This window comes from Myotis brandtii, unplaced genomic scaffold (genome assembly GCF_000412655.1).
Source record: "Myotis brandtii unplaced genomic scaffold, ASM41265v1 scaffold285, whole genome shotgun sequence".
Taxonomy (NCBI): domain Eukaryota; kingdom Metazoa; phylum Chordata; class Mammalia; order Chiroptera; family Vespertilionidae; genus Myotis; species Myotis brandtii.
Window position 1 is genome coordinate 369,283 of NW_005360891.1, and position 12,078 is coordinate 381,360.

The following is a 12,078-nucleotide window of genomic DNA, read 5'->3' on the forward strand; positions in this document are numbered from 1 at the left end:
CTACAGTAGTAACACATGTCCCATTGTAACGCGTGGGCATCGATGGAGCCCGATGCCTTCTCATCACGGTTTCCCCAAAAGCAATACCGACCCTCCGATTAAAATATTCCTTTAACATGCTTCTGTAGTCACCGGCTGCCATGGCGAGCTCGCTAACATCATATTTCTTGGGCTGCTTTTAGAGGCAGAATTGATCTATTCGGGGGAGGAAGAAAAAAAAAACACGCAAGCCCCTGAATTTCAAATATTGTGGGGAGTTTGTCAGAGAGCGGAGCTGGGCTTTAAGAGGCTCACTAGTGGTGTCTGGTGGTTCCTACAAGGAGCTAGAATTGAGGTAGGTTTCGGTGGAGGGGAAAAAAAACGCACAAGAAAAGACAGAATCCAGAGTACGGAGACTCTGTGCCCCCGTTGGAGAGATGGTTGAGTCCTCGTCAAGGTTGCTGTGGTATCCCAGAAACACCATTCACTCCGAGCTGTGACCGCGCACCAACAACAGCAACAACTCCACTGCGCCGGGCTGAGGAGCAGGAATCGGGAGCTCGCGGATAATATGAAAGGGATCCGCAAAGGAGAGAGCCGAGCAAAGGAATCCAACCCCCTGGAGCCTGGCAAGAGAAGATGCGCTAAATGTGGCCGCCTCGACTTCATCCTGATGAAGAAAATGGGGATTAAAAGTGGATTTACGTTTTGGAACCTCGTCTTTTTATTGACGGTGTCTTGTGTGAAAGGTAGGTCTGCTTTTTTTTGGGGGGGGGGATGGGGTGGGGGTCCCGTCTGCTTTGGATGGAGGTGAGCTGACTCGTCACCAGAGAGAGGCTGGTTGGGTTACTTTGTAATTTGCACCGATAAAATAATCGTAATGATCCTGAAGAAGGAGTTGATTCAGAGCTCTTTCTTCCCCCCACCTCGGATAGGAAATGCATTTTGCTTGCCAGATTTGGCGTTCAATGCAGTGATTGAGCTTGTGCTCAATAAATATTCTTGCAGTATGCTCAAACGAATACGTGAGTTGGTTCTTATAGCCTCTCTAACTAGTGGAGGTCCAGGCAGAATTCCTCTGCAAGACTTTTCTGGGTGGTGTGGGCATTACCTTGATTTCTAGTCAAACCAGTCGGGTTTGATGCCTGGGTTGGAATATTTATATTAAAGACACTCCTGTAAATGCCTTTTTTTTAACCCTTTCCGGTAGGAAAGTTACCGACATGCTAGGAATGTGGTGGTTTTAAATGCATTAGGGCACAGGGGTCTTCCAAGCACCCCCCCCCCCACACACACACACACCTACATAAATATCTTCATGTATATGTGAACAAATGCTATGTGGGTTCTTATCCATTGGTACATGGTAGGGGAGCTTCCTTGGCTCCTGTGGTAGAGGTTTGGCTTAAAATGAGGCTTTGAAAACGGTCTGAGACACCTTGAAGTATAAAGATCCACCCTTTGGGGGTGAATGAAGGTAGGAGGAAAGTCATTAGCTGACGACCAAAAAGAAAATCCCCAGCAAGTCTCCGCGTTCAGACAGGTAGAGTGAGTGTCACATGCACAGACAAGGGGAGGTGGTGGGTGGGATGTACAATTTATTCTTAAACAGGAAGGCGGGGGGGGGGGCGGTCAGGATCATTGGAAGGAGAACTGTCCTCGGGGGAGAAAATAGACCCCCCCAGCTCTATTCCACAACTTACCCTGCACCCTGCTACCCATTAATTGCTGCCAAGAATACTCAGGAGGTGTTTGTGACTCATGCCATCATTTTTGAACAATCACCTCCCCATATACTCATGTCAGCTCTAATAGACACGATGGATCTCGCTTTCAGTGAAGCTAGTTTCAAACCCTGGGCGTCTGTGTGTCACGGGGAGGTGGTGTGTGCGTGTCGGAGGGAGGAGGGGGCGGGGGTGTCTTGGCCCAGGCGCGCCAAGGCTGTCAACACAAACTGGCCGCTTCTTCCTTTGTGGAGGAGCGAGCGCCGCTCCGAACCGCAATCCGCCGAGTCTCTATGAAACAGTTTATTGTCCAGCTTGCAGCTGGCTGCCCCCCCACAGAAGGCAGCCCATTTGCATTCCGTGGAAATGATAATTCATGTTTTGGGTGGAGGGGTTACCTCTCCCTCTATTAGGACCCATGATGGGTGGTGGCCTGTCTCGAATTTTAATGTACATCTCGAAATGCCAAGAAGTCGCCCTGGTCTCTCTGGCAGCAACAGCCCTGCAATCTCAACCTGCTCCTCCAAGCTCGATTCCCACCCCCCTCCCCAGCCCGATCCCCCCCCCCCTCCACTCTCTCCCGCCACCCCCACCCCCAGCCCCTGGAACCTCAGCGCAGCTCGAAGCCCCGCCGTGTGTTCTGAGCTGCGTAACTACCCTGACGGGTGCACAGAACGCGTCTCGGTGGCTTGCACGGGGGTTGCGTCGCCGGCTCCAAGTGCGAGGAGCCTCGCATGTGTGCTTAGTTCGCCTGCCACTGGGAGTCCTTGGTTAATGGATGGCCCCGGGGCTGCCTGCTAGACGCGCGACCGGCGTGGGGGAGGCGCAGGGAGCCAGCAACAGCGCCGCGCAGAAAAAATGTGTGTGTGTTGGGGGCGAGGGGGGGGTGCTCCTGTCAGAGGATGACCCGAGGTTAAGCGCGAGTTTTCCAGTGATACCTGTTGAGCCAAAACGCACTCCGGGGGCAGGTAGGGAGAGGGGGTCTCCGACGCAGAGAGAGCACGCCCGCCCGACGAACCCTGAGCCTCGCCGCCTGCAGTCCCTGCCCGGCTGCCCGCACCGACCGCGTTTGCCCGATCAGGCGTGCCCGTGGGAAGGGAGGGCGCCTGCCTTTGCTTCCAATGGCACCGGAAACGGGACCCCCCCTCCTCTCCTGACAACTTTGCGTTAAGCCAATGGGTCGCCACTAAGGGTATTTCAGTTTGGGGGGCCATGGGGAGAAAGTCGTGTGTCACACTCTGCTTTGGTCCGGTCCAGCACCAAGGTTCTCCGGACCGTTTGAAAAACGTGTTTAAGGCTAGTGAGGTCCTTTATTGCCACTTATCTGCCACTTGGAAGGCGTCTCCTCTACTTTACAACTTGGAAGGCTGCCCTCGGATTCTGAGAAACCAACGTGTAGGCTGCGTGCTCTAGACCTGCGCCCGAAGGGCTGGTGGTGCCAATGTTGCCAGTGGCTGCTGCTTCTCCTTCCCTCTCTCCCCATTTCATGTCCATTTCACCTGAGTCTCCAGGCTTTCCCCAAAATGGCACTGCTGAAAGGGCATACATGCTGTCTCCCCTCATGCCTGTGCCCGCTTTTGTCTTCCACGCGGTTTCTTCTGGACTCCCAGGCCCACGGGAAAGCTCAGAAGGGGCGCCGTTGGGAAGGCTTTGCAGGTCTCACCCACGCTGGCTCCAGGGCGCAGAAGTTCAGGGGGCGCCGTTTTCCAAGTGCGCAGCTCCGCCTGGAGATTTCCACCTTGTGTCCTGCACTCTCCACCCCGCCACCTTTTCACCTCTGCCTGCAGCAGCAGAGACAAAGGGGCTCCGTGGGAGGCATCGCCTCGGAATAGAAGACATAGTGGCTCTAGGTAGTAGGCCTGAACCTCCAGAACGGGGCTGGAGAGACAGTCAGCCTTCTCTGGGTGTTTTATCTCCACGGTCATCATCTAAATTTGCAGGGCAGCAAGTTGGGGGCGGGGTTGTGGGTGGGGGGCGCAGGGCAGGGACTGCTTAGAACGGAGGCTTGCTGGTTCCCCACGGACACACACGAGCACAAACCCAGGCAGGCAGAGGTTTGTGAAACGCAGCATGCAGCTGCAGCGTGTCTGCCCAGGTCTCAGAGAGAAACTGTGCATCTCCAAGTCGTGCTGAAAAGTCCCGCCCACGTAAACAGACACGCGTGGGGGGCTTTCCCACACGCCTCTCCCGAGAGCCCGGTGCACCGAAGGTACAGAACACACTGACCTTGCTTGGTCCACAGCCGGTGGGAGCCAGGGCGTGCGTCCGGGGTTTCTCTGGGGACCCTGGACTTCCAGAAGGATCCACGTTGCCGGGGGGCCTTAGAACTCCGAGGAGGTCTCACTCACTCCACAAGGCTCTTCTGCAAGACTGGGGCTCATCCCCTCCCCCCAGTTAATCACTGCTGGAAAGGGTCTTGTCTCCGGTGTCCGCCTGGTGGAAGAGCGGCCTCCCCTTTCACCCAGCCTGGGGGAGCCCCCACCCTGCGATCTCCGGGCTGACACCCTCACTCCCCGCCCTGGAGACTTAGCGTCTGACCGGACAGGTCAGAAAATTAGCTTTTCAAAGAGGGGTGGGGTGGGTTAACGTCTTTACCAAACAATCACAGCAAACAAAAGCCCACCCACCGCCAGGCCATCGTCACCCACAGAACCCTTCCCTGGGGGTTTGCAAGACGGAGACTCCTGCTGGGAGATGACCTTTGCGTTGGAGTCAGGCGTCCCCGCCCGGCCCGCGGGCCGGACAGGGGTTTCTCCCTTCCATCGATTTCCTCTGGGAGTGTTAGTGGATTTCTTTTAGAAGGCCAGGCTCCCCGAAATTTCCTAGGACCTCGGAGGTTGAAACCGAGTGCCTGACTTGGATCGTGACGCGTGCCTGCATTCGTGTGTGTGTGTGTGTGTGTGTGTGTGTGTGTGTGTGTGTGTTGCTCGGAGGGGAAGGTCCACGTGGATGGACACGGAGGGGCCTTTGGGAGGCCTCGAGAATGAGTGGGGAGGGGGGGAGTCCGAGGAGAAAACGGGTGGTAGGTAACTGCGTTGATGTTCCCCAGACTCAATGGTCCGGGAGCTGCGCCACTGCTGCCACACATCTGACCGAGGCGCCGAGGAAGGCTGCCTCTCCCCAAGCTGACCACAGTGCTGCCCTCTCCCAGCTTCCACTCCAACAGGCACTGGGGGTTGGAAAACCTCCTGGGGGACCGGTCATGGGGTTGCTGATTCTCTCTGATCGCCCGTACCCCCACCCCAGCTCCGTCGCTGAAACGCCAGCAGGGGTGCCGGTCCCGGGGTTCCCGCGCCGCAGTGGCTCAGTGGGACCCCGGAGAGGGCAGAGGAACTGGAACCGCGCAGGGTCATCCCAGGCGCCGGCTGTCCTCGCCCAGCCCCGGGACAAGAGCAGGGCGCGAGGGGGGGGGGGGTTGCAGCGCATTGCAGAATAGTAAGGAAGCAGGACGCCCAAGGAAGGGAGACGCACGCGGGCATCAGGCGGAGTCCCTGCTCCCGGAGCCGAGCACGGCGCCTTCGCGGAGGCTGGCACTGCCGAGTAGCTAAGCCAACCCTTTTTACCGCCCCGAAAAGGCTTGCACAGTTCCCAGGATTCTGAGTGGGACTTGCCCTGGACAGTTACCTGGTTGAAATAGTTCTGAAATGTCATTTTTTTTTTTTTTTTGCAGCGACATATTTCCCCCAATCTTCTGGTGTTAATGGTTTGGGGAGGGCGCGAGCTCACACACACACACACACACACACACACACACACCCGTGTAGCAAAAGTGTGAGCAGAAATAATTAAGGAGCACGGTTTAGCCTCTTGCAAACCTGATACCAGCTCCTTGGAGATCCTTCAAGGAGAAAGGGGGTGTAATTACTCACTATATTAAGTACTCCAGGAGCATCGACTCAGTTGCAGGAGCTATAACTGTTCATGGTATTCATCAGAGTTACTATTTGTGGGGTAGCTAAGTATATTTGGGGTATACATGTCTTTCCCCTGAACACACAATTTGGTGTCTACAGAAACAATGGAATAATACAATGAAGCAGTAGCTAATGGTATCTACACTGTTCTAAATATAGTGTAAGTAAAACTCTATTAAAAGTGAGATCTGGGAAAAGGAAATGGTAAGAGAAGTAGGACATTAATAATGCCTTGTACTTATGTGGAAACAAACACTGAGGTTAAATGCTTTCTACGATCTCAAATAGCAATAAGTAAAACAGACTAAACTTCAGTTCCTTAGGCTCCAACTACACTTCTCCCTGCGTCCCAAGAGGTGATGTTATGTATCCATCAGGGTCCCTAGAAAACACTTCAGGATATCAAATACTTTCAATGATTGTATTCATTGGTTCTCAACCTGTGGGTCGCGAACAATGAAAATACATCCTGCATATCAGATATTTACATTACGATTCATAACAGTAGCAAAATTACAGTTATGAAGTAGCAATGAAAATAATTTTATGGTTGGGGGTCACCACAACATGAGGAACTGTATTAAAGGGTCGCGGCATTAGGAAGGTTGAGAACCACTGCTAGAGGCACCCAACCATATGTCTGGCAAGGAACCTATTACTTTAGGGAACATGACTATTTGAGAAAATATGCCATCTTGTATTTTGAATTCCAGTGTTTGGGAGATTAGAAGTACAATGCTTGTAAAGGAAGAGATTATGAAAAGATATGTGAGATACAAATAAAATGTAAGGAAATTTTATTTTATCTATGTATACATTAAAACATAACTCCTGTTTCTATTCTTTCTTCCATTCCCTTTACTCGTAATTTAAAGGGGTTTATAATTTCAGGATACAATGGCAGTTCTGATTGGGATTTTGGATGAGGTCTGTCTGGTAAGGATGATAGAACAGACACTATTCTTAGCAAATTCATCTTTTCTCTCAAAGTGAGTGGGTGGGTGATTCATGGTTCTGTCCAGGGAGATCAATCCCCATGTCTTCAGGATTTCTTCAGAATTAGACCCTTATGAGGCTCCCATTCTCATCAGGATTATCACTTTTACCAAAAAAAAGTCAATTTATTGAATGTCTTCCAGTATTCCTGGTCTTAGTACTGATGGTCAACTTTCTCTCAATCCTCCCATCTTGCAGCCATGAAACGTGTCATGCCATCAGGCCCCTTGTTAAACTATTTCTTGGTGCCTGTTGAGAATTCATAAGGATTAATATTTTCTACATAATGATGGCTTGTTGCCCACAACCCAGTTTGAAATCTCCTCTAAAAAAGTCTAAATGTAGACAATTACCATATGCATCATCACATACCTTGTAATTGGTTAACAGGAAGATCAATGACCATCATGTGGCATTAGATCTCACAATATTATTCTACTGGCTCTTAAGTGGTTGCTCTACAATGATTTTCTAAATGTTCCTGAGCAAGTAGCACCCTCTGAGGACATGTTAGAACTATGAACTCTCAGATCCCCACCACAGGTCTATTGAACCAGATGCCCTGATAGTTCGGCACAGACATTGCTATTTTTATTAAGTCATCCAGGTATTTCTGATGCACTCTAAAATTTGTGGATCCCTGGGGTAAAGTGGAAAGACCAAGGTCTCTGGAGCCACCATGACCCTGATGTCAAATAATTTTACTAGCAACTCAACTTCCTTAGCTTCATTTTCATTATCTATTTTTTAAAAAGTTTAAAATATCAGTAGGACCATGAGGAGATTCTAGAGGTAACATATATAGTGCCCAACACTAGCAATCGTCAGTCAGTATTATCAAAATACACGTCCATGTGCAAAGCCAGTATGAACTCTCCCACACTTTATCCCTCACACAAGCAGCCTTAACTTTTCCATAGCAGTAAATAAAAAATGCAGCATCTTCTCACTAGCTATTATTTGCACTTTGGCTAAGTTCCCAGGCTGTTATCCATTTGAGAAACACTCTGAAATGTCTACTTATCACCATTACTCCCTTACTTCAGGTGCTGGCTCTATGAATCAAGGCCAGGCCCATAGTTTCACAATGTTACCCCTGATCCTGGGCTCATTTCATGTTACGTTTCAATATTGATTTACTTTCATATTGCTCAATTAATGCAATTACATGAGCTTGTGTTACTCATCTTTGTCCCAGATCATGGTGTTTACAGTGCTGGAAGGATTCTTAAATATCAGCTAGTTCCATGCCAATATTTTAATACAATAAATGCACATGCCTAGGAAGGATAGCTGATTTTTACTAGGTTACAAAGATCATTAGCTCCAGAATTGAGACTAGATCATTGACATTCAAGTTCATGTTCAACTCTCTTTGTACTATGCCTTATCGGTTTTACTACAGAGCTTGCTCAGATGGCACCAATGAAGAAAATCACAACAGTTAATATTTAAGTACCACATATCAATTAGTGATTATATGTTGTGTGGTAAAATTTTAAAAATGTTAACCACTTGTTTTGTAGAAGACAAAAAGAAATAATTATGTTATAAAAACAGTTTCTAAAATATATAATATGTATATCAAATAAATAATCATACTTTAATAATCTATTTCATAACAATATGTCTATGAAAAATAAAATAAGTGTATTGACAGCTTTTTATGTCTTAGAGAACTTTGAGGGATAGTACTTAGAACGAAATTCTCATTTATTTTTTCTTATAATCTGGACCAGTTTCGTATTTAAAGGCTTTTAAATCTAGAAAATTTGTTCTTAATTTTTTTTCTGCATTTTCATTATGTTTAAGTCTTATTAACATAAAATTTATTCATTCTCTCTCACCTGCCTTCTCATGTGCATATTTCTCTGACATGGTCTATATAAGAAAATGCTGTAATTCAAAACTATACCATAGGAAAAATAGTACATTATGTAAATATTAATAGCACAAAAACAAGCAATGATATTAAGGGGTTATCTTTAATTTTATTGATATAGGAGATATCTTTTTAACTTTCTTTAAGATATGGGAGTAAAATATCCAAAATAATGAATGCTAGTAAATTTGAGGAGTTTAAATGTTCAAAATGTGATTGAAAAGTAATGAGTGATTCTCTTCAAAGCTGAGTTTGTAATGTTCAAGATTATGAAAGTCTTCTTCCTGTCTTTGCTTTATGTTAGTCGATTTTAAGGGAATAGTTATGATTATATATTTTAAAGTGATTGTAGGAATTTTTAAAAAATTACATTTAAAAATATGGTTGGATACCATTTTGAAAGGAAATTTATAAGTGGAAATAGATTCTGCAGAAGAGGATTTATTAAATTTTAATAATGTTAAAAAGTAAGCGTTCCTGGCATAGTTTTCTATTATTCAACAAATCCATCTGGTTGACTCCAAAATGTTCAGAGGTACTTCATATAGAGAGAGGATATAAGACATTGTTATGTTTTGGGAAATAGTATCAGGACATAATTCTTTATGTATTTTTTTTCTTATGTGGGAAGCTGTATACTAAGCCCTTTTTTATTAAGTGTGTCATTTACATCTTAAACGGTGATTCTCTCCCTCATTTTCCTGCTTAGAATTCTTCAAGCATCTTGTGAGGTAGCTGTTATCTCCTATGTACAGATTACTATCTCCACTTACAAATTACCCACATTTCTTGAGGCCAGGGATGTGCATAGACTTTCCAGGATTATATGATTAGCTAGTTGTTGAGTGAAACCTGAAATGATAATAGATTTATGAGTTCATAGACTTATCAAAAACTAAAGCTATAAATGACTAAGTTACTAATGGAATCTTTTCATTTTTAAGAGATAAGTTGAGACTTCAAGAATTTAATTTAAAAGAAAGTCTAAAATTAATATTTATGTTATTTATATATCTCATAGTTACAGTGACATAAACTTCTCAGGTTTTTAATTTTTCAACATATTTTACTTGTCTCCCTTTATTCTCTAAAAGATTCTATAAAATAAATGTGAAAGATATTTTCTACTTTTATAAGCAATAGTAAGTGAAGTAAATATGCAGTAATATATAAGTTAAATATGTTGATACAATGCATAAAACTCTTTAGTGCATTAAGTGCAAAAAACAATTCAACTATAACTCTTAGATTCCAACCCAGTGTCTTGAGTAAAATGAACAATTTATGAATGCAGATGAATCTATGGACTTCACATATAAAATAATGTATGGGCATAAAAATTGTTTACAAGTTGTATTATGATCCTTGTAAAATAAATTTGTTCCTTTTGGTACCTTAATCTTCCATTTGATTCTGTAGAATTTTAAGGATGGGAAAACTCTGAAAACCTATTTTTACTACCTAGACTAGTGTCAAATAGTCAGGATATGTACATTAGATTTATTTGTGGGCCAAGGGAAGATACTTTAAAATATTCATATCCAAGTTCCATCAATACAGTCTACTTCATTCCATAAGTACACCCTGGTAAAATGTACAGGTGTAGCTGCTTATCTTCACACAAAGAGGAAGCAGGTAAGAGAAATGAAGTGACTTCCCAAGCGAGGGTGCAAACCAGTCTTTACATTTCCTGTACAGGGCACATTTCTCTTTATTGGAAGCTAGCTGCCTTATGAGCCTCCTTAATTGTTCCTAATTGGTTTATGGGAGCAAAGCTTCTTGAAATGAAAGCACACTGTGCTTACCCCAAAATCTTAACCAGACTTACGGTAAAACAGTATTTCCTGAAGCAATTGTGTTAGGAGACACACATACACACATGTAAATGAGAAACTTAATATACAATTTAAAGATTAACCTAAAAATTAAATGGGAGCATTGAAATATATATTATCATCTATAAAAATACATCTATTGAATAGATTACATTTTCTTGTGAATGTGATAAAATGTATTTTCATATGTAACAAAATTGCTATACTTTGTCCTTTCTGAACTTCAGACACCCCCAACATAAACTAGCCTTTTTCTTGCATTATTAAAAAATTATTGTTTGTTGGTGTATATTTTAGAGATGTTATTTTTACCTACATTTAAAATTTTAAAGCTGAGATATCCTAATAATGCCCTCATATACAATGTTCGTAGAGCATACTTGTTACATTGAACACTTTTTTAAAATTATTTTATGGGACATCCTTATTTTTGTTTAGTTTTGCATCTTACAACAGCTAGATGTAGATTTCTCCACGGTTGGCAAAAGTCAGAGATAAAGGTACCTCTACAATCTGTCTCCAAGTCTATTTCCTCTAATTATGATTCCAGAAGTTTTGTAATGTTGAGAATTGATTGTCAGCCAAGTTCTTTATTTTAATATTGACTCTATTTTTATAATAATTCACTTGAGTTCATTGAAATTTTAAATCAGAAGTTGACTTGACATTTTGCTTTGATGATTTTGGTGATGGGAAGGGAAGCGGATTGCTAACTAAAATACATTTTTTAAGCTTGTTCACATTTCCATTAACTGCTTGTTTCATAGTTACTTAATAAAATTATCAGCTGTGTTATTATTTTATATTATTCTAATTTCTCAAATATCTATTTTAGTTTTCTATAGGGACATATCTTTTATTTGTCCCTTGATAAGTTAGCTCAAGGCTCAAGACTCATTTCATATGAGTCACCAAGTGAAGGGGCAGAAATTTAAATTTTAATCTGAAAGCATTAGCAAGCTAAGTGAGGAGTTCTGAAGCAAAACCCTATGAGGGTTCTCTGATTTGAAGTTCTGAAAAAATATTAATTTTATTTTCTCTTATAACACCACATAATGGGTACCTGAGGTTTATGAACTGAGTGGATACTTTAAAAATATAAGTTTAAGCTGTATTTTATTATGAGTATTTTAATATAGAGAAGTGAATACGAGTCTACTCTTTTATTCTAATTAAAGCATAAGAAGATACTGTTAATTTCAGGTAATTTGCAATTGTTAGAAATGACTTGGCTTTCAGTCTTTAAATTATATTTTCAGATACAAAAATGACTCTTCTGAATCTGTTATTGGACATATAATTTGAATTTCCCCCAAATGTTGGTAGTGAATTTATGCTGATCTACCTGCATGTTCTATATAGCATTGAGCTCTGTGTTGCTAAAAGCTGCATTTGCAAGATAACAGATCAAAGTTAGGAGAACAGGCAGAACAAACACAACTGAATCTCCTGGAGATGAAACACAGGATACATTGGATTTATTGGCTCTGTGCTCTAATGGACTGAGCTATGTAGTCTAGACGAAATATTTACTCAGTGTTCACATATATAGAGAAAACCCGAGTTAAGGTTTTTTGACTAATGTCTAAATCAAAACAGCTGAACTGATTCAAATTTTCATGTAAACAAATTTGCATCCAGGCTGCTAATTTGTGTGCCAATTTCCAGCTCCATAACTTCTAAAAATGAAAAAGATGATAAACTCTCTTAAATGAAGTTTGCAATAGAAATGCTGACAGGCCCGTGAT

At 43.6% G+C, this 12,078-nt stretch overlaps 1 protein-coding gene across 1 annotated transcript in view; it reads left to right on the forward strand.

The window, feature by feature from the left end:
* The first annotated feature begins 262 nt into the window (after positions 1-262).
* Positions 263-12,078, forward strand: part of CSMD3 (CUB and Sushi multiple domains 3) — an 888,294-nt gene continuing 876,478 nt past the window's right edge. Inside the window, exon 1 of the mRNA XM_005869050.2 lies at positions 263-728. Within this exon, the coding sequence (XP_005869112.1) occupies positions 551-728 (178 nt within the window). The 5' untranslated portion in view covers positions 263-550. The remainder of the gene's footprint in view (positions 729-12,078) is intronic.